At 39.6% G+C, this 23,802-nt stretch overlaps 1 protein-coding gene across 6 annotated transcripts in view; it reads left to right on the forward strand.

Moving 5' to 3' along the window:
- Positions 1-21,764, forward strand: part of LOC140204259 (SWI/SNF-related matrix-associated actin-dependent regulator of chromatin subfamily A member 5-like) — a 172,593-nt gene extending 150,829 nt beyond the window's left edge. For 5 of the 6 annotated variants that reach the window (XM_072270824.1, XM_072270826.1, XM_072270825.1 and 2 more), the window contains 5 exons: positions 369-501; positions 1,738-1,856; positions 2,325-2,537; positions 9,122-9,232; positions 16,468-21,764. In XM_072270824.1, the coding sequence (XP_072126925.1) occupies positions 369-501; positions 1,738-1,856; positions 2,325-2,537; positions 9,122-9,232; positions 16,468-16,539 (648 nt within the window). In that variant the 3' untranslated portion in view covers positions 16,540-21,764. The remainder of the gene's footprint in view (positions 1-368; positions 502-1,737; positions 1,857-2,324; positions 2,538-9,121; positions 9,233-16,467) is intronic. The other variant, XM_072270828.1, reaches the window with a different exon arrangement.
- Positions 21,765-23,802: the final 2,038 nt, after the last annotated feature.

Here is a 23,802-nt window from a genome sequence, read left to right on the forward strand (position 1 = left end):
AATATAGTTTCCAGATTGCCATCAGAATGCCGTGTGTAATTACAAACCATATTGGTAATGCATTTGCTTGGATTTCCATCACAGCAATTGTTTCGGGTCTTAAATATATTTTTAGAAAGTAATCTATTTGTAGTGTCAATAAGATTGATTCAGGCTTATTAATATTTAACTGAAGTTGATGGAAACCATAAATGTCTATATTTAATGATACCTTGTAGTCATGATAAATTACCTTAATTTTCCTGTCTATAATTTCTAGTAAACTGCTGCATTTAATGATTATTTATTAGTTGTTTTTAACAATGAATTTGCTGTCTGGATTTAAGAGTTAATTGCATTACTCAAATTGACCCTAACATATCACTTAGGGCTTCACAACTTGGAACAAACGGGACTTCAATCAATTCATCAAAGCCAATGAGAAATATGGCCGGGATGACATCGATAATATTGCTCGTGAGGTTGAGGGAAAGACCCCTGAAGAGGTCATTGAATATTCAGGTAAATCCTTTCCCTGTGTATTAAAGAATCAGTGTATTTTAAATTCTGGTTATGGATCTTAAATCCTCATCAAAGCTAGATCAGAATAAAATCTTCTAAACAATCTTCCATAAATATTTGTATTTGCCTCCACTCATTGATCTTCATTTTCTTCCAATTTAAAATGATTTTTTTTCCAAAATAAACCCCTTAACTGTTGTGGAATCTTATTCACCAGGGTAGCAGAAGTCTTCCTGCCACCCCCCTCCTGAATAGAAATAGCAAATGAGAAGTAGTTTTAGAGTAACCATACTATCTTTTAAAAATACCACATATGCTTCTTTTTCAGTTGGAAATGTTAGTACAGGTGCACATTCCTTTATCCGAATTCTGAAATCCAAAAAGCTCCAAAAACCAAAGTTTTTTTCGCCAACAGCTGCCTCACTCAGGTGTGACAGACGTCAGTTGTGGCTCTGCGTTACTGCTTACACGTGCATTTACTGTTCGCTGATATTTTGTGTTCACTGTTGACTTTGTGTTTAATTTCACTGTGAAAATGTCAAAAAGAGCTGCAGATACCCCTATGGGTAACAATGAGAAAAAGAGAAGGAAGCATCTCTATCAATAATGCAGAAAGTGGAGTTATTGCAGAAGCTTGATTGTGGTGTGTCTGTGTGGCGTCTTACTGAAGAAAATAGTGTCGGAGCTACCACTGTATATATTTAAATAAACAGAAAGACAAGTTTCTTAAGTTTTATAGTGACAGAGACATTCTACATTTTTTCCAATATGTCATTTACCATGTGTTTGATTCGGTTCGTTTGAAGCTGTATATTTTTATGTTTTATTGAATGTTTTTGTTGGAAATAAAATTTCTTCTTGTCATTTTTCCATAAACAATACAGTATAACAATTATTTACATAGCATTTACATTGTATTAGGTATTATAAGTAATCTAGAGATGATTTAAATTATACGGGAGGATGTGCGTAGGTTTGGTGCGCTGCTGGGTCCTAAAGTCCACCGCATTAAGACAGGTTAAATAAGGGACTTGAGCATACGTGTTTTTTGGTATGGGGGGGGGGGTTCTGAAATCCAAAAAATTCTGAATTCCGAAACGCAATTGGCCCCAAGGATTTCAGATTAGGGATTGTAGACCTGTAATGGGAGCAGTGATAATTACTGTGATATTACATATGCCTGTTTACTGCAGGTTGTTTCAAAGCTATGGTTCAGCATTGATTTATTTATTTCAGCTGTTTTCTGGGAACGTTGTAATGAACTGCAGGATATTGAGAAGATTATGGCCCAAATTGAGCGTGGAGAATCAAGGATTCAACGACGGATTAGCATAAAGAAGGCCTTAGATGCAAAGGTGATTTTAGTTCAGTATCTCCAAATACGTGCATATAGTTAGGAATATGAAATACAGAACAATTGAATAATTCACACTTTTGGTGATAATATCTCAGAAGTTTGTGAGTGTGAAGCTGTAGCAAGAATTAGAGTTCATAATGGAGATTAACATTCTAGTATGTTGCTGTGTAACAAGATGAGGTTAACAATGAGGACCTCCGCAGAAGAAGGCCATTGGATTCTTGATCTCCTTTTCAATGATGCTATGAAACATTGTTGAAGCAAACAATTCAACATTTCAGCCTTCATTTGGCATCTTTTTCTAAAGGCTGAATGCTGATTTAGAAATACTATTGAGGTGTTCACCATATTTCTCATAATGCAATCTAAATCTCAATATTACTTGAAAAATGAGAGTTTCTGCTGTGGCACATGTTTGCATCTGGGTGTGTTGTACAATCTTGTATCCCCTTTTTCTCTGTTCTAGATGGCAAGGTATAAAGCTCCGTTCCATCAGCTGCGTATTCAGTATGGAACTAACAAAGGAAAGAATTACACAGAGGAGGAAGACCGCTTTCTGATCTGCATGCTGCACAAGATGGGTTTTGATAAAGAAAATGTGTATGAGGAGTTGCGGCAGTGTGTGCGCAATGCACCACAGTTTAGATTTGACTGGTTTATCAAGTCCAGGACTGCAATGGTATGAAACCTTTTCATTACAAGATATTCAAAAGATTTTTAAATTGATATAAACTATGTTTAAAACTCAACATAACTCTCTTAAGTGGCCCATATGTAATCATAGCAATGCAGTGGGTTAGGTATAAACAAAAATAAAAGAGAGTGCTGGAAGTACATGCATATGGAGCCTAGAAAGAGAAACGGAGTTAATGTTTTGGGTCAATGACCTGTTATCATTATGTTTTTAGATATAATGATGCCCTGGTTGAAAAACTGGTTTTAGACTCAAGATTGTGCTTCTTGTTCCTGGTATTGGAAATGTTCCAAGTGCTACTTTTGTGTATTAGAGAGCTTGCTCTGAGGCTGGAGCTTCAGTCTGCATGGAATCCTAATAAATATCTCTTCGGAATTGGATATGTTTCTCACTGTTGGAGGACATCATTAACTGCAAACCTTTGTCATTGCTGACAAGTATCCCGTGAATGACTGATGGTCAGTGATTGATATTGATAGTCAATCTAGAAAATGGGAAGTGGCCCTTTATCAAGAACATACATACTTCACTGAAGTCTAATGAAGAATCTGCCTTCTAAGTTATTTTGGGGGAGAATTATTAGTTCATATCTAATTAATGAATTATGTTGGTAACTGTCCATGATGATCCTGATGGTACAGAAGAGGAAGTTGCTATGGTTTCCTAAGAACTATAGACTATCTACAACTTTACACAACTCCTTCAACTAGAAACACAGCTTCAATCTGCTCAATAATATTAAACAAAAGCTTAATATTTAGCAAAATCTATTTACGTGTAATTTATTTTAACTATAGCTGTCAAAAGATTTTAAACTGTCTATTAAAAATAAATCACGTTAATACATAATTTTAATTCCATTAAACACATAATCAGTTCGTAGTATTTTTGAAGGAAAATTCCTTGCTTTTTAGAGTGGGAGAGAAAAGGAAATAATGAGAGAGGAAAGGGAGGAGAGGAAGTGGGCTATATAAAAAAAAAAGGAGAGGAGGATAGAGAAGAAGAAAAGGGAGAAGAGAGGGATGATGGCAGATCAAGGTTGAGAAGGATTGGAGGGGGTGAAGAATAATGAAAGAGAGGTGCTGTTCAGAGAGGATCAAGGCCATGCTACATAGACCAGTGGCTGTAGATAGAGACACAATATATCGAGACAACAATCATAGTAGTGCCCAAGAAGAACAAGGTGAGCTGTCTTAATGACTAACGTCTAGTAACACTCACATCTATGGTGATGAAGTGTTTTTTTGAGAGATTGGTTATGGCTAAAATCAACTCCTGTTTAAGCAAAGACCTGCACCCACTGCAATTTGCCTATCGCCATAATAGGTCTAAAGCAAATGTGATCTCATTGGCTCTTCACGCAGCCTTGGATCACCTGGACAATATTAATACTTACGTAAGGCTTTTGTTTATTGACTACAGCTCAGCGTTTAATGCAATCATTCCTATAATTCTGATCAAAAATTTCCAAAACCTGGTCCTCTGCAACTGGATCCTCGACTTCCTCACCGTAAGACCACAGTCTGTGTGGATCGGAAATATTATCTCCACCTCACTGATAATCAACACTGGTGCACCTCAAAGAATTGTGTGTATCCCACTGCCTTAGTCTCCCAAAACCCATGACTGTGTGGCTGAAGTGCCAACTATAAACTTCCTGACATCACAACTGTTGTTGGCAGTATTTCAGATGGTGATGAGAAGCCGTACAGGAGTGAGATAGATCAGCTGGTTGAGTGGTGTCGCAGCAGCAATCTTGCACTCAATGTCATTAAGACCAAAGAATAGATTGTGGACTTCAGGAAGGGTAAGATGAGGGAACATACACCAGTCCTTATCGAAGGATAAGAAATGGAAAGGGTGAATAATTTCAAGTTCCTGAGTGTCAGCATTTCTGAGGATCTATCCTGGGCCCAACATATCGATGTAGTTACAAAGAAGGCTCAACAGCAGCTATATTTCATTGAGTTTAAGAAGATTTGGTGTGTAACCAAGAACACTGGCAAATTTCTACAGATGTACCATGGAGAGCATTCTAACTAGCTGCATTACAGTCTGGTATGCATCGCTGTCTGGGGGAGGGGGCACTACACAGGATTGAAATAAGCTGCAGAAAGTTGTAAATTCAGTCAGCTCCATCATGTGCACTAGCCTCCCCAACATCCAGGACATCTTCAGGGAGTGATACCTCAAAAAGGTGGCATCCATCATTAAGCACCTCCATCATCCAGGGCATTCCCTCTTCTCATTGCTACCATCAAGGAGGACGTACAGGAGCCTGAAGACACACACTCAATGATTAAGGAATAGCTTCCTCCCCTCTGCCATCAGATTTCTGAATGGACATTGAACCTGTAAACCTCATTACTTTTTTTTCTTCTCTTTTTGCACTATTATTTAATTTAACTTGTTAAATATATATACTTACTGTAATTAATAATAAAATATTATGCATTGCAATGTACTGCTACTGCATAACAACAAACTTCACAGCATATGCCAGTAATATTAAACCAGATTCTGATTCTGATTCTGAAACATTGTCATGGCTTTGAATAGAAGGAGACAATTATGGATGTCTGATGTTGCTGAACTTGCTCCCTCCCCTTGCTCTTCTCTTTGCCTTCCCTCACACCTGCTTTTTCTCACATTCCCTCTCATTCCCCCGCTCCCTCGATGAACAATCCTTTCCTACCAACCTCTGTCATTTCCTCTTTCCACTCCTCACTTATTCCCTCCTACGTATCTTCTCTCTCCTGTATTTCCCACTCTCCCTCTCTTTCTGTCTCTGCAGGAGTATTGCAGCAGGAGTTACATCTGAAGTCAGTTAGTTGGATGCTGGCAGGTCATGGTGTTTAGGATCTGGTTATTTTTCTGAGCATCAAGACTGATTGGTTGCCAAGGCTATGGCATTTGTGGGGCAGAGTAGCAGTAGCTTCCAAAAATTGGGGTTGGGGGTCCTCACCAGCATGTATGGGAATGATGTCAGGTACCAGGGATCATAGAAGGGGTGGGTGCCTGCAGGAAGAAATGGATTTTAGGTTTGATACGGCGGTGAGAGAACTCAATGTTGGGAGTAAAGGATGAGTCCTTCATTAATGTTTGGATGCATAATTGGCCTTTTTAAGGTAAATTGTTTTGCATTTCTATGTGCAGTTATTTCCCCCTATTAATTTTCACGATTAATGGGTCTAGGGCTTATTTTAACAAAGTAGTCTGGAAACATAATACGTTACAAATTCATACTAAATGTATTTAACACTTTGGATTATTAAGACTGACAGGTGTGAAATGTTTCCGATTTACACAACTTGGGTTTCATTTAATGATCCTGTTCTTTGATCAAGTCAAAGGGATCTGCTCAAATAAATTTTATTCCAGACACTTAATGCTAGTAGGTGAGGCAATGAATGCAACACTTTGGGATGTGGTCGCTCCTGTCCACAAAGTAAATTACCTTAAGCAAAATACTTTGCAATATTTGGATACATACATGGAATTATGATGTAGTGGCCATTACAGAGACTTGGCTGGCACCAGGGCAGGAATGGATTCTCAATATTCCTGGATTTCAGTGCTTTAAAAGGGATAGGGAGGGCGGAAAAAGGGGAGGAGGGGTGGCATTACTGGTCAGGGATACTATTACAGCTACAGAAAGGGTAGGTAATGTAGCAGGATCCTCTTTTGAGTCAATATGGGTGGAAGTCAGGAACAGGAAGGGAGCAGTTACTCTACTGGGGGTATTCTATAGGCCCCCTGGTAGCAGCAGAGATACAGAGGAGCAGATTGGGAGGCAGATTTTGGAAAGGTGCAAAAATAACAGGGTTGTTATCATGGGTGACTTTAACTTCCCTAATATTGATTGGCACCTGATTAGTTCCAAGGGTTTAGATGGGGCAGAATTTGTTAAGTGTGTCCAGGATGGATTCCTGTCACAGTATGTGGACAGGCTGACCGGGGGAATGCTATACTAGATTTAGTACTAGGTAATGAACCGGGTCAGGTCACAGATCACTCAGTGGGTGAGCATCTGGGGGACAGTGACCACCGCTCCCTGGCCTTTATAATTATCATGGAAAAGGATAGAATCAAAGAGGACAGGAAAATTTTTAATTGGGGAAAGGCAAATTATGAGGCTATAAGGCTAGAACTTGCAGGTGTGAATTGGGATGATGTTTTTGCAGGGAAATGTACTATGGACATGTGGTCGATGTTTAGAGATCTCTTGCGGGATGTAAGGGATAAATTTGTCCCGGTGAGGAAGATAAAGAATGGTAGGGTGAAGGAACCATGGGTGACAAGTGAGGTGGAAAATCTAGTCAGGAGGAAGAAGGCAGCATACATGAGGTTTAGGAAGCAAGGATCAGATGGTTCTATTGAGGAATATAGTGAAGCAAGAAAGGAGCTTAAGAAGGGGCTGAGGAGCAAGAAGGGGGCATGAGAAGGCCTTGGCAAGTAGGGTAAAGGAAAACCCCAAGGCATTCTTCAATTATGTGAAGAAAAAAAAGGATGACAGGAGTGAAGGTAGGACCGATTAGAGATAAAGGTGGGAAGATGTGCCTGGACGCTGTGGAAGTGAGCGAGGTCCTCAATGAATACTTCTCTTCGGTAATCACCAATGAGAGGGAACTTGATGATGGTGAGGACAATATGAGTGAGGTTGATGTTCTGGAGCATGCTGATATTAAGGGAGAGGAGGTGTTGGAGTTGTTAAAATACATTAGGACAGCTAAGTCCCCGGGGCCTGACGGAATATTCCCCAGGCTGCTCCACGAGGCGAGAGAAGAGATTGCTGAGCCTTTGGCTAGGATCTTTATGTCCTCGTTGTCCACGGGAATGGTACCAGAGGATTGGAGGGAGGCGAATGTTGTTCCCTTGTTCAAAAAAGGTAGTAAGGGTAGTCCGGGTAATTATAGACCAGTGAGCCTTACGTCTGTGGTGGGAAAGTTGTTGGAAAAGATTCTTAGAGATAGGATCTATAGGCATTTAGAGAATCATGGTCTGATCAGGGACAGTCAGCATGGCTTTGTGAAGGGCAGATCGTGTCTAACAAGCCTGATAGAGTTCTTTGAGGAGGTGACCAGGCATATAGATGAGGGTAGTGCAGTGGATGTGATCTATGTGGATTTTAGTAAGGCATTTGACAAGATTCCACATGGTAGGCTTATTCAGGAAGTTAGAAGGCATGGGATCCAGGGAAGTTTGGCCAGGTGGATTCAGAATTGGCTTGCCTGCAGAAGGCAGAGGGTGGTGGTGGAGGGAGTACATTCAGATTGGAGGATTGTGACTAGTGGTGTCCCACAAGAATCTGTTCTGGGACCTCTACTTTCCGTGATTTTTATTAACGACCTGGATGTAGGGGTAGAAGGGTGGGTTGGCAAGTTTGCAGATGACACAAAGGTTGATGGTGATGTAGATAGTGTAGAGGATTGTCAAAGATTGCAGAGAGACATTAATAGGATGCAGGAGTGGGCTGAGAAGTGGCAGATGGAGTTCAACCCGGAGAAGTGTGAGGTGGTACACTTTGAAAGGACAAACTCCAAGGCGGAGTACAAAGTAAATGGCAGGATACTTGGTAGTGTGGAGGAGCAGAGGGATCTCGGGATACATGTCCACAGATCCCTGAAAGTTGCCTCACAGGTGGATAGTGTAGTTAAGAAAGCTTATGGGGTGTTAGCTTTCATTAGACGAGGGATAGAGTTTAAGAGTCGTGATGTAATGATGCAGCTCTATAAAACTCTGGTTAGGCCACACTTGGAGTATTGTGTCCAGTTCTGGTCACCTCACTATAAGAAGGATGTGGAAGCATTGGAAAGGGTACAGCGGAGATTTACCAGGATGCTGCCTGGTTTAGAAAGTATGCATTATGATCAGAGATTAAGGGAGCTAGGGCTTTACTCTTTGGAGAGAAGGAGGATGAGAGGAGACATGATAGAGGTGTACAAGATAATAAGAGGAATAAGTGGATAGCCAGCGCCTCTTCCCCAGGGCACCACTGCTCAATACAAGAGGACATGGCTTTAAGGTAAGGGGTGGGAAGTTCAAGGGGGATATTAGAGGAAGATGTTTTACTCAGAGAGTGGTTGGTGCGTGGAATGCACTGCCTGAGTCAGTGGTGGAGGCAGGTACATTCGTGAAGTTTAAGAGACTACTAGACAGGTATATGGAGGAATCTAAGGTGGGGGCTTATATGGGAGGCAGGGTTTGAGGGTCGGCACAATGTTGTGGGCCGAAGGGCCTGTACTGTGCTGTACTATTCTATGTTCTATATCTGAGTGCAAACCTTTCTCTCCCGGTGTGTAAATATGGTGTTCCTGTTTCGTGCCAGAATCAATCCACTGCTCACATGTATATACAATAAGCAGCTGCTTCTGGCCAGCAGAAGTTGACTTGTAAAGACAAGTACTGGAGTACTATTCTTTGAGAGAGTAATTTGCTCTAGGATTTAGGCTACTACAGCTAAATATGAAGTGTAGGAATGGCACTGGCTTTGCACATTTGGGGTCTTCCTATCCTCCTTTTGGCATTGTTGACTAAACTTTTGTCTCTGCATTTTATTTTTAAATCAGGAACTCCAGAGGCGATGCAATACATTGATATCACTGATAGAGAAAGAAAACTCAGAACTTGAAGAAAAGGAGCGCGCTGAAAAGAAACGGCGAGGACCTAAGATAGGAACGGTATTCAAAGTTCTGTTTTTTTGGGAGAATCTAGATGAGGGATTTTAGAAGCTGCTTTCACACGCAGAAGCCACTATAGGGCACCTCATGCTTGCTAAAAAGGTCACTTCAACATCAAGATTTTGAATCCAGCCTACTCACAGCTGACCTCTGCCTCCTTTTTCTGGCTGTATGATTCCTCTCTGAAGCTAGCCTTGTAATTTTGATATAATTTCTATTATAGTCATATTCCTGAATGGTTCCATGTTTAGGTTTTAATCTCATTCAGAAATGTTGCAGAATGACTGATCTTGAAAATGAGTATTTAAGTTATTCTGATGCATTAATGAACAATTTTCTGGTATAGTTATGAAACATCAGATATAGCCATTTATTTTTTTTTGCAGGATCTGCCATTGCAAACATGTGGTGGTAGAAACTATATTTCTATGTTAAGATGGTTTGTGATGAGAGGAACATGCATGTCATGGTATCCCATGGGCATAAAGCTCTGGTCCTTTGTGCTGGAGGACAGAGATTTGCCAGGTGCTGTTGGAGTAGCCTAGACAAGTGATTGCAGTGCATTCTACACACTCCAGCCGTGTGTGACAGTAGAGAAAATGAGTGGTTATCATGATACCAATCAAGTTTGTTACCGGTATAATTGAGCTTCTAGATGGCATGCATCCAGCATCACTTCTGTCAGACTCTGGACCTATGTCTTGTAGATGGTGGAAAACGTTTGGGGTCTCAGCAGATGAGCCTCTGATTACTCTTGCATTTATAGTATAGTTCTGGTCCAGTTTGAGAACAATGGAGTAACTCCAGGATCTTGATGGTAGAGGACTCGACATTAACATTACTTGCTCATGTCTGTACAGTACCCTGAAAAGGTATTCAGCCACCACAATTATTTTCACACTTTACTGTCCTATTTTCTAAAGTTAAAATATATTTAAGTAGGATTTTGAACTAAATATTTGTGCATCATATCAAATCAAAGGTAAAATTTCAAAACCTGTGAACAATTTACTAAAAATTAAAAAACCAAAATTGTGAGGCTGAAAAGGTATTCATCCCCTTTATAATTACACTAACTTTCCTCAGGTGCAATATATATTACCTTATATTAATTCACCCAGTCGGTTGATGTAGAAAATTGGAGGATCACCTGTTTTCAATGAATTCATAAGAATAAATACTCCCTCTTTCTGTTAGCTCCAAACCAAACTAAAATGAAGACGAAAGAGCATTGAAGACACGTCAGGGAAATGATAATAGAAAAGCACAAAGTTAGGGAAGGAACAAGATCATCTCAAAGTCACTGAACATACTTTAGAGTCCATCATGAAAACGTGGGGAAAAAAAATGAAAGCGTAGCCGCACTGTCTAGATCAGGCTGCCCTTCTGAACTTAGTCACTGGAGAAGAATGGCACTTGGAAGAGAGGCTACAATGATGCCAACAGTCACTGCGTGAGCTGCAAAAGTCAGTGGCTGCAATTGGAGATGAAGTTCATGGCTCCAAAATCTCTTAAGGCCTTGAACAAAAAGGATATATGTGGAAGAATGGCAAGAAAGAAGCCCTGGCTAAACAAAAAGCATATCCTTGCTTCCAAAAACTTTGAAAGCGTCACTTAGAAGTTACTTTAAAGATGTGGTTGGATGAGAGTAAAGTAGAACCTTTTGGCCTCAACACGAAGCAGTGTGTGTGGTGTAAATCTAATACTGCGCAACAGCAAGGTAACGCTGTAAGGGAGCATCAAGCTATGGAAATGCTTTTCAGCAGCAGGGACTGGGAATGTCAGGATTGATGGAAAGATGAATGCTGCTAAATACAGGGAGATTTGGGGTAAAAACTTGCTAGCATCTGCCAGAAATCTTAAACTGGGAAGGAAGCTTGTCTTCAGTAGGACAACGACCCAGAACACACTGCCAGAGCAACCATGGAGTTGTTTAAATGAGGAAAATTGATGACCTTGAGTGACCCAGTCAGAGTCCTGACCTTAGCCTGGCAGAGCGTCTCTGTCCACTGCCGCTTCCCAACTAACTTAGCATAGTTTGAGAAATTTTGCAAGGAGAAATGGGCAAATCTAGCTGTAGTAACTGCAAGAGGTGGTTTAACTAAATACTGAGCAAAGAGGGATGAATTCTTCTGAACTGCTCACATCTCAGTTTTTGATTTTTTAGTTTTCATGTTTCACAGTTTTCCTTGCTTTTTGGGTTCTGCTATGGAAAAAAAGGAGCTTGTGATCCACAGAAAATTTCAGTTAAACTGATCAAAATCTCTGGTTATACTTATTTATGTGAACAAAGGATTGGGAACTAATTATTTTACATGGCACTGTATATCATCTTGGTCCTACTGAATTAGGGTATGGACTAATTTATTTGCTGAGAAATTGCAATGAAGTTGAATATTGTACAATCAATGGCAAACATTCCTCACTTCTGACCTTTTGATAGAAGGAAAGATATTGGTGAAGCAAAGACAGTTTGATAAAGACCATTGCATTGAGAATGTTGTCTAGCCCGATGCTGTATCCCACAGGTTCAGCCATTTCCTGACTTGGCTCAACACAGAGTCTCTGTGTTGCTCAGTCAGCCTGTATCGGAGGTCTTAGGAGGAATATTACTTATTTGGTGCTGTTGGCTTTGCAGTTTGCATACTTGGTCTTGTGGAGGTTGACTGTGTTCTTTCAGAACTGATGCCTAAGCTGATGCCTGGTGGCCCATCTGTTTTAATCATTTTCTGTTTCAATGTAGCACGTGTGATAAAACTAAATAGCTTGCTCAGCCTTTTCAGGGAGTATTTAAGAATCAATCACGTTAGTTCATGGGACCTTGTAGCATACAAGGTTATCAACAACTAAACCTTTGCTATTGGTTTCTTGATCCTGCTCTTTCCATTCTTTTTGTGCTTATAATTTATTATTGATTATTTTTGTGCACTGTATAAAGTAAGCTGTTGGCTCTTTTAATCATATATAGACAAATAAAAAAACTTCTAGACTAATGCTTGTCAAAACACCTGAAGACATTTTCACTAATTTAATTTTTTGTTCTGCTGTGGAATAGTTGCATTTTATATAATAAAAACTTCTCCAATAGATGATAGGCTTGACACTTAGGATTCCCTCACTGGTTGTGCTGATTACTATGTTCTAACTACTTCTAACAATATCAATTGAGCTCCTGTTGCATATCCAAAATTTCTGTTGCCTGAAACAGGCTGACTCAGCATTGATTACAAGGGGATCACAGTTGCCAGTGATTACAAAGACCGTAAGGCTATTATTCTCCCTCTCCCTAATGCCAGGGAGATGTTAGTTTGGCCACTTTTGAACACACTTGGTAAACGGAAGTATTCAGTTCTCTCATACAAAGTTCATATAAATTAACACACACCAAAAATTGTTGTTTCCCTGTTCCAGAGATATGATAATGATGATATTGGCAATCCTAATCAGAAAAAACTTGGCTTGAATATGACATCAGGTTTTCCACTTGGTTGTTGCATTTACTTGATTGAATAAAAGCAGGAAAATCACATTGATGAATAAAATAGATCTTGTATTTAAAAAAGTGAGTGATTAAAATTATTTGGATAATTATAATTTGGATAAATAATTTGGAATAAAATTGAATGTTACAATATTTGAATCACATTTTCTCGAGTGGAATCTAGAGAAAAAAGTAATTTCTAGGCAGGAACCAGGTGCCATCTATTTCAATGCAGTATTTATTCTGATTACCTGAACTAATGTCTTGGAAAATGATTGAGAGAACATATTCACGAAGCACACTTCAGGGTTATGCGCCATAAATCTCCATTTCTCTTCCGTTTCAAATATAGACCTCAGAGAAATAAATGGGTAGACCATAGACATAGGAACAGAATTAGGCCATTCAGCCCATCAGGTCTGCTCCACCATTCCATCATGGCTGATCCTGTAACTCACTCAACTCCATATACCTGCTTTCTCGCCATATCCTTTGATGTCCTGACCGATCAGGAAACTATCAACTTCCACTTTAAATATACTCACGAACTTGGACTCCACTGCAGTCTGTGGCAGAGCATTTCACAGATTCACTACTCTCTGGCTAAAAAAGTCCTCTGTACCTTTGTTCTAAAAGTTTACCCCTTAATTTTGAGGCTGTGCCCTCTAGTTCTGGATACCCCCACCAGAGGAAACATTCTCTCTACATCCATCTTATTTAGTCCTTTCAACATTCAGTAGGCTTCAATGAGATCTCCCCCCCCCAGCATTCTTCTCAATTCCAGTGAGTACAGGCCCAAAACTTCCAAATGTGCCTCAAATATTAACCCCTTCATTCCCAGAATGATCCTTGTGAACCTCCTTGGACTTTCTCCAATGACAATACATCCTTTCTGAGATGTGGGGCCCAAAACTGTTGACATTACTCCAAGTGCGGCCTAAATGATGTCTTATAAAGGCTCAGTTTTATCTTCAAACAGCAGGAATTCTGCAGATGCTGGAAATTCAAGCAACACACATCAAAGTTGCTTCAGTTTTATCTTCTTGCTTTTATATTCTATTCCCCTTGAAATAAATGCCAACATTGCATTTGTCTTCTTTACCACAGACTCAACCTGTAAATTAACCTTTCTAGGAGTCTTGCACGAGGACTGCTCAGTCTCTCTGCACTATTGTTCCTTTTACCAAAATGCATTATCATACATTTCCCAACACTATTCTATCTGCCACTTTTTTGCCCATATATAGAAATATATCTTTGGCCATTAGGACTGTTTGATGTCAAAGAACCAATTTGAGATGGAAGATACAAAGAGTGCGGTTGGGACTAATATCCAATTTCCATTTAGTATGAGAAAGCCAATATGAATTGCTACCTTCAAATATCCAGTTTTGATGAGTTAATATAAACTTTCTTTTTCAGTGGAGAGTCACTTTTTATTGCTGACTTATACAGTAACACTGGTGTGCCTCTGCAGCAACAGAGGTGTTATGACAAGGAGGAATCCTGCTGTTCATTTGTAATACCTTTAATGATTGAATTTCTTTAGTGTTAATTCTACCTCCACACACCATCTGGTTCAGTAACACATCCCAGCTGGCTTGTTAGTACTCACTTTCTGGTTAAAGAGATAAATAAGAAAAGTCCAATTTTTAAATGATTTGTACTGCACAAATTTTTTACATTTTCTCTCCAATTTTTAACATTATTTTCTTCAAGCTGCTAATCCTTGTTGATCTGGTTTTCTCTATTTAATGTTTGCCTTACAGTATGGCAATAAAACAACCATTCATGGCATATGGGCCATGATTGTAAGTGTATAGAGATAATTATTTTTTTATAAATGGGAGATTTTGACCCGTTAAATCAATGCAGTACAATTCCATTTCCCCACTTATTCCTTGCAATCTATTCTCTCTCAGCTACTTTTCAACTCTCCATCCAGCATTACTATTAGGGGTAATTTATAGGGGCCTATTAACCTATAAAGAAGCCTATCTTTGGGATGTCAGAGGAATCTACCCCAGGGAAAGTCCATGCAGTCACTGAGAGATTATGGAGGTAGGTAATCAATCCAGTTGATTAGAACAATCTGCGGAATCATATGTATTTGGTTCTATTTAAGCATTCACTCCTCCCATTGTTCTTTCTTGGATAACAGTCTGACAAAAGAACTGTGGAAAATATATTTTTTTCATCTTATCTTCTTTGACCTGAGGTCCAAGATCAATCGTACAAGAACAAAAAACTATTGATGCTGAAAATCTGACATAAGGGTAGATAATTCTGGAAATGTGGAGGAGGTGAGCCACTCCATTGGGGAATATTTCAGACTGGCGATCTTTCACTCTAACTGAGAATACTCAGCAATTTCAGTTCTAGTTTATGCCAAGATTAGTTGCTACTCCCAAAACTAGTCACTCGATAGAGATCAGTGAAAATGGTCTGAATTCCTTTTTAATGATTACTGTTGGAAACTTGAGCACAATTGCAGTTGCTTTTTTTTTAGCATATTGATTTGTTTACGTTTTAACTCAATTATTCTGCTTCCTCTTGAAATCCTGCCCATCAAGTAATTCTATTGGGCTCTTCCGACCAGAATAGGTTCATTGTCTGTGGTGCCATTTGTGCACAATAATGTCATCAAGCTGCATGATGCTTCTTTCCTCATTAACAACTGAAATTAGTACAAAAGTGTACAACCTATGGCCTGTATTTTTCACTTTTTTTTATGTTTGCAGTAACAAGAGAGCAGTGGGCATAGGATTGAGCTGCCAGAGGAAGTGGTAGAGCTAGGTACAATTACATGTAAAAGACATGGATGAGAAGTGATTTGAGGGATATGAACCATAGACAGGTAAATGAGACTAGCTCAGGTAGGCAAATCGCTTGGCATAGATGAGTTGGGCTAGAGATTTCTCTTTTTTGTACCTTTGTTCAAAACAAGGAACAAACATTGCACTGAATCCTTAACCACAGAAAATGCCTCAAATGGGATATAGATACTTAGATTGTTCATTCACCCAGCTTCACTGATTGCAGATATGGTTACGTATCAAATCTGTTCTGTGAACTTAAATGTGGTACCTTTTCTCTGAAGAGAACACACTTCTGGTCACTGAAGGTATAACTCATAATAGCTTGTTGCCACATATAGTATGGAAATAGGTGAGTATATGAAGTTGTAGGAAATGTAGTATAGCTAGTTACTGTGTTACTAATTGTGTTCTCTGTGGACAACTGCCATTAGGAATGATGTATTCTGCACCAAAACAGGAGGAAATTACCATAAATACTGTTTTAAGGACAGAGCTAGTGATTTTTTTTTTGGTGGTAGGATTATGCTGATTGTGTATCATGGTCAAAACGTACATTTATCACAACAAAAAGGAGTGGGATTGATTTTCTAGGTATAGTTAATCCAATGCTTGTATGGAAATGGTAAATTTGGAATGGTGGTTGTCTTTTAGACAAGCACTGATGCCACACTCATGTTGTCCATTTAAACTGTACAGAAAGGTTAAGATTTGAATGTTGTAATGTACAGTTTAATTTGGTGAGAGAAACAACATAAATACTCTGAAATTCTTTCAGTACTAATGGAGGAAGGCAGGCTGATGAGCAGAAACCTTTCATCAGAAAAAGATCTACAATCAACACTTTAATCTGTTTGTTTCCATGCAAAATGTCATGATTTTATTTCAATATTTATATTGTTATTCTTTTAATAAATATAACCTTTTTCTATTATTAGGCACAGAAGAGAAAGGCAGAGCCAACTCCAGAAACTTCTGGACGAAAAGATTGGAAAAAAATGAAGAATTAAATCATTATTCAAATGAAGACTGCATCTTGGTTAAACACTATTGTTTCTTTTTTGTTGCTTTTCTGCCTTGTATATTAATTGGAAAAAATAGGATGCAGTTTCAATAATCTCAAAGAATTTTAAATACATTTGGAAACAGGATTTTTTTGTGCTAAACAGTGAATGCTTATTTTTGTTTTTAAATGTCTGTGTCATTCCAGTATTTTAAGTCTGTCCTGCAGTTGTCCATACAGTAATCTACTGGCATGCATTTTAAGATATTGGTTGCTTAAGATAAAATCATAGAGCCTGTGTTTGTACATGACTGGAAATTGAAGCAATTTGGGATACTCAGCACGCTATTTGTTTGGATCTCTGGGTTGGTTTTCCAAAACCTGCATCATTTTTAAAAAAAAATAAATTTGTTTCTTGGATATTTCCCTCTTATCGTGCAGTTTTACATGTAAAATAACAATGCTGTCTATTGGAGGGAAAGCAACGTATATCTGAACTGGAATATTCTTTCAGTGTATACTGTATATTCTCTAAATGCACAATGCATTTGGGAAGATCATATTTTTGTACTAATATTTCTCTGTTTGAAAAAATTGATGGGTTCTCTTTATGAAGTTTGCTTTCCCAACAATTCCATTTTGATCTCACCTTATCCATTCTTGGATAACTACTGTGAAATTGTAAGGAATTGGAGCTCTTGGTTTCACAACTTCCACTGTACACCAGTTGCTCCAGTGTTGAAATCTCTGTTGATGCCAATGGATCAGTCTTAAGCAGTCTGTAAAATCTTCATAATTATTTCATTTTGTCTTAGATCTATGTAAGCCTACTTGATTATAAGGAGCAAGTGGGTTAGAGTGTCAATACTGAATGCAGAATCAGCCTTAGTTCCAACGTTCATGCTAAAGGAATGTTGGAAGGATGAATAGCGTTGAATTTTTGTGTCACCTTGAACACCTCTATCAGTTATCTCTCATTCTGTTTTGCTCCATAGAGAAATTCCCTAGCTTGCACAACCCATCCTCATAAGACATGCTCTCTAATCCAGGCAGCATTCTGGTAAACCTTTTCTGTACCTTCTCCAGAGCCCTGACATCCGTACTATAATGGGGCAACCAGACCTGTATGCAGTACTCCAGATGAGGCCTAACTAGATTTTATAAAGCTGCAACCTAACTTCAGTGCCTCAACTAATAAAGGCAAACATGCCAAATGCCTTCTTAATCACTCTATCAACCTGTGCAGCTACTTTCAGGGAGCTATGAACTTGGACTTCAAAATCCGTCTACTTTTCAGCGCTGTTAAGGGTCTTGCCTTAAATTGCTGCCTCTTTACATTTGACCTGCCCATAGCTGCAACTGTATGATATCTGGTAGACAGAGGGGTTGGGATGACTCTGATGGTTAAATATGAAATCGAATAATTAGGAAGAGTTGACATGGGATCAGAAGATGTAGAATCCTTGTGGATAGAGTTAAGAAACTGCAAAGGTAAGAAGACCATGATGGGAATTATATACAGGCCTCCAAATAGTTGCCAGGATATGGAATATAAATTACAAAGGGAGATAAATAAGTCATGTAATAAGGGCAATGTTATGATAGTCATGGGGGATTTCAATATGCAAGTGCATTGGAAAAACCAGGTTGGTGCTGGATCCCAAGTTGTAGAATCCCTATGAGATTGCTTGTTAGAGCTGCTTGTGGTTTAGCTCACTAGGGGAAAGGCAATTCTGGATTTGATGTTGTGTAATGAACCAGGTTCAATTAGGGAGCATAGGGTAAAGGAACCGATAGGAAGCAGTGATTATAATATGATAGAATTTATCCTGCAGGGAGAAGATAAAGTCAGATGTAGCAGTATTATGGTGGAGTAAAGAGAATTACAGAAGTGTGAGTGAGTAGCTGGCCAAAGTTGATTGGAAGGGGACACCATCAGGAATGATAGCAGAACTTCAGTGGCTGGAGTTTCGGGGGCAAAAGTGAAGGCACAAGTCAGATACATTTCATGTTTGAGAAGTATTCTAAAAGAAGGATGAGGCAAGCATGGCTGACAAAGGATGTCAAAAACCACGTATAATAAATATAGGCATATAATATAGCAAACATTGGCGGGAGGTGAGAGGATTGGGAAGCTTTTACAAACCAACAGAAGGCAACTAAAAAAGCCATAAGGAAAGGAGAGATGAAACACGAAGGTAAATCATCCAATAATATAAAAGAGGATAGCACAAGATGTTCCAGAAATATGAAGAGTAAAGAGAGGCAAGAGTGAATATTTGAGCATAGCAATGGAGAACAAAGAAGTAACAGATGAACTTAGGTAGTTTGCATCAGTCTTCACTGTGGAAGACATTAGCACTATGCTAGAATTTCAAGAGTGTCAGGGAGCAGAAGTAAAAGCAGTTGCTATTACTAAGGAGAAGGTGCTTGGGAAGCTGAAAAGTCTTAAGGTAGATAAGTCACCTGGGCCCGATGGACTACATGTCAGGGTTCTGAAAGGTATCTGAAGAGATTGTGGGGTTATTAGTAATAATCTTTCAAAAATCACTAAATTCTGGAATGGTTCCAGAGGATTGGAAAATTGCAAATACCACTCTATTCTTTAAGAAGGGAGGAAGGCAGCAGAAAGGAAATTTATAGGCCAGCTACCCTGCTTTCAGAGGTTGGGAAGATGTTGGAGTCCATTATGAAGAATGAGTACTTGGACGCACATGATAGAATGGGCCAAAGTCAGCATGGTTTCCTTAAGAGGGAATCTTGCCTGACAAATCTGCTGGAATTCTTTAGGAGGCAGAATAGATAGAGTCACTGGATGTCGTTTAATTAGAATTTCAGAATGCCTTTGCCCTGGTGCCACATGAGGCTGCTTAACAAAATAAGAGCCCATGCATGGTATTACAGGAAAGATACTAGCATAAATAAAAGATTGACTGACTGGCAGGAGGCAAAGATTGGGAATAAAAAGAGGCCTATTCTGGTTAGCTGCTGGTGACCAGTAGTGTTCCACAGGAGTCAGTATTGGGATTGCTTCTTTTCACATGATATGACATGGTTTGGATGACAGATTTGGTAGCTTTGTGGCTAAGTTTGTGGATGATACAAAGATGGGTGGAGAGGCAGGTAGTGTTGGCGAAGCAGAGAATCTCCAGATGGATTCAGACAGATTGGGAGAATGGGCAAAGAAGTAGCAGATGGAATACAGTGTGAGGAAGTGTTTAGTCATGCACTTCGGTAGAAGAAATAAAGACAGACTATTTTCTAAATGGGGAGAAAATTTAAAAAATCAGAGGTGCAAAGGGACTTGGAGTCCTTGTTCAGGATTTCCTAAAAGGTTAACTTGCAGGTTGAGTTGGTGGTGAGGAAGGCAAATGGAATGTTTGCATTTATTTTGAGAGGGCTAGAGTATAAGAAAAAGGATGTAATGCTGAGGCTTTTTAAGGCATTGGTCAGACCACATTTGGAGTATTGTGAACAGTTTTAAGCGTCTTATCTAAGAAAAGATGTGCTGGCATTGGAGAAGATCCAGAGCAGATTCACGAGAATGATTCTGGGAATGATAGTGTTAAAATGTATGACAGGCATTCTTTGGCTCTAGGCTTGTACTCGCTGGAGTTTAGAAGAATTAGGAGCATTTCTTTGAAACATTGAATATTGAAAGCTTAGACAGACTGGATGTGGAGAGGATATTTTCTACAGCAGGTGAGTCTAGGATCAGAGACACAATCTCAAAATACAAGGACACCGATAAAGAACAGAGATTAAGAGGAATCTCTTTACCAGTGGGTGGCGAACCTGTGGAGGTTAAGTCAGAGTATATTTAAAGTGGCAATTGATTGGTTCTTGATTAGTTAAGCAGTCAAAGGTTACGAAGAGAAGGCAGGAGAATGAGGTTGAGACGGATAAGAAATCAGTTATGATGGAATGGTGGAGCAGACTTAATAGGCCAAATGGCCTAATTCTGCTTCTATGTCTTATGATATTCTTTGCCAGTCTTCTACACTGTCCACAACACCGTCAATCTTCATATCATCAGCAAACTAATTTGCTCACCCATCTGCATCTTCATTCAGGTCATTTATATTTACATCACAAACAGCAGAGATCCCAGATCCCCGCAGAACACTACTAATCACAGTTCTCCAGCTTGAATAAGTCCCTTTGGCCATCATCTTCTGTCTTCTATGGCCAAGCTAGTTCTGAATCCAAATAGCCAATTTAGTCAATTCACCATGGTCCCTATGCATTTGAATCTTCTGGACTAAAATCCATCAAGACAACACCACATTCACCACAAGCTCTACATTCATCACTCACTCTTGTCATCTTGTCAAAAAACTCAACTAAGTTAGTACGACATGACTTGCCCTGTGCAAAGCCATGCTAGCTCTCCCTAATTAGGCCATGGTTTTCCAAATGCTCGTAAGTCCTATCCTGAATAATTCTCCTTTCGATCCAATAATTTCCTCCAGGACCAGGCCTATGGCTAAAAGGGACACCAAGATATTGGTTAAGACCCCAGCAATCTCTTGCTTCTCTCAGTAATCTGTGGTATATTCCATCAGCTCATAGAGACTTACTCATCTTAATGCTCTTTGAGACCCAACAAAACCTCCTCCTTTACTTTGAAATGCCCGAGCATATTAATACGCTTATCACAGATCTCCCTATCCTCCATATCCTTTTCCTTGGTAAATATTGATGTAAAATGCTCATTAAGGACCTCACCCACATCTTCTGCATTTTGTCAAATGTTCCTCCCTTTATTCTTAAGTGGTCCTTGCTGTGTATTTAATATTTCAGTAATAATTGAGTAATATTGTAAATATATTGTTTGATAAAACATTCTTTTTGTTTATATAATTCATTACAGATTTTATGTCAAAGTACATGGATGACATATGTCATTACAGCAACACATCATAAGTGTGTGCCTCACTAAAGTAAAACGAAGCTAAGACATCATCTTTGGCTCCATGTTTCTTTGCAATTAGTTTTCTGTTTTGGAATTACAAAACAAAACAGTGGTGATGAGTAAGTTTTAATACAAAGATGACACTATATGTTTGAGAACAACGAGATGTTCAAGTTTAAAAAACAAAGTGCAGTGAGACGTTTGAGTAAAAAAAAAATGCAGCATGCTTTTTTCATATGAGGTCGAGTTAAAATAAAGGCAGAAAATGGATGAAATTCACAGGTTCATAAACGGCGACTATTGGGTGATATTAATCATAATAAAACAAACCAGAAATGGCTGGCTATATCGGACTCCTGCTTCTATTGCACTTGTGTTCTGCTTCACCCGTTTCCATTTCCATATCCCCTACCTGCTGTCATCCTCAGGCCATCTTCCTGACATACTCATGGAAATTTCACATTTCTTCCAGGACTGTGGCCTTGACTCTTCCAAGTCCCCATCCTCCTTTATTCTGGTGGGTGTACAGTTGCTCAAGGTTGTACTTTGGATGGAATCTTCCATGTATTGTTAGTAGTTTTTGGGTCTTTATGTCAGTGGCTTTCAGTTCGTGCCTTGGCCAGCTCACTATTGTGGCTGGGTATCTGATGAATGACTGGTAAGCGGAATGTGTTGATGGCTCTGATCTTGTTTTTTCCTATTCAGCTGGCTTTTTAGGACAAGGCTCACTCTTTGGAGATACTTGGATGTGGAGGCCTTCCTTGTGTCCTCATCGTGGCTTCCACATACCTGCAGGATCCCCAGGTATTTGTAGCTGTCCTGTACATCTGGTATGTGGCTTTCAGGTAACTCAACTCCTTCTGTCTTCATCAGTTTGTCTCTTTTCACTACCATCCAGCTGCATTTTTCGAGTCCAAATGACATTCTGATGTCTCTGCTGTACACTCTTGTCAGGTGGAGTAGTGAGTCAATGTCTCTGTCATTTCTGGCATACAGCTTGATGTTATCCATGTACAGGAGGCAGCTGATGGTCACTCTACTCTTGAACTTGTACCCATATCCACTCTTGAGATGATTTGGCTGAGGGGGGTTCAAGCCTATGCAGTACAGCAGTGGGGATAGTGCATCACCCTGGTATGTTCCACATCTGATGGTCAATTTGCTATTGGCTTTGAGTTAACTTCTAGCATTGTCCTCCAATGGCTGATTGAGTTCTTGATGAAGGTCCTTAGTGTCTTGTTGACCTTGTACAAAGACAAGCATTCTAGGATTCATGTGTGGGGCATGGAGTCGTATGCTTTCTGGTAGACGATCCAGGCTGAGCTTAGGTTGGTTTGTCTGGTCTTGAAGTCTCACATAACTGTTTTGTCTACTAGTAGTTGGTGCTTGGAGCCTTTGGTTAATTACCAATCCCTCTCTGAGCAGGGCTCAGGAATTTACACACATTCCTTCAGCTTGGTGGCTATGATGCCTGAAATAAGCTTTTATGTTATTGACAGGCAGGTTATAGGATGGTATGGTGTTGCTCCTTTGTGAGGATCCTTCATTATGAGTACTGTCCTTCCTTGAGTTAGTCAGTCAGGATGGGAGCCTGCTTCAAGCACTTGGCTCATTTGAGCTGCCGGCATGTATGTAATGCTGTTAGATTCTTCAGCCAGTAGGTGTGGATCATGTCAGGCCCTGGTGATGTCCAGTTCTTCATACTTGCTGGACGTCTGCCACCGTGATGATAACTAGTTCTTCCTCTGGGAGGTTGTAGAGGCTTGCCTGTAGGTCTTTCAGCCATTGGGCATTGGTATTATGGGATGCTTCTTTCTCCCATGTACTCTTCCAGTACTCAGTTGCTGTTTTGGTTGGTTCAGGTACTGGCATACAGTTGCTCTGGAACTGTGCAAATACTTTTCCTATTTGTTTGGAGAAGAGTGCATTTATTTGCTTGGCCTCTGTGTCTTTAGTGTATCTCTGTAGTCTACTAGTCAGAACTGCTAACTGCTGCTTGGCAGCTTCCAGGGCTTCAGCTATGGACATACCTCTGTACTTCCTTAGTAGCCGAGACGAGTCTGGTTTTCCCACCTTTCTGCAGCTCAGTTAGTCTGCCGACCTCCATCCTTGTGGTTTTCATCTTGGCTTTCAATCATCATCTCTGGGGCAGGGGGGTTCTATGTATTTAATTTTGTTGCCAAGCATTTCTTAAGACTGCAGCTGCCGATGCATACTTCAGGTTATTGGTCTCAGTTATGGTGGAGGTTGCAATTGTGAGTAGTGCTTCATTGGCTGCTTCTAGCATGCTGTCTGATGGAATTTTATCACTGAGTCTGGGGAGTCTGTTGATTGACAGTCGCTAATTGAGCTATG

This window comes from Mobula birostris, chromosome 10 (assembly GCF_030028105.1).
Source record: "Mobula birostris isolate sMobBir1 chromosome 10, sMobBir1.hap1, whole genome shotgun sequence".
NCBI classification, from domain to species: Eukaryota; Metazoa; Chordata; class Chondrichthyes; order Myliobatiformes; family Myliobatidae; genus Mobula; species Mobula birostris.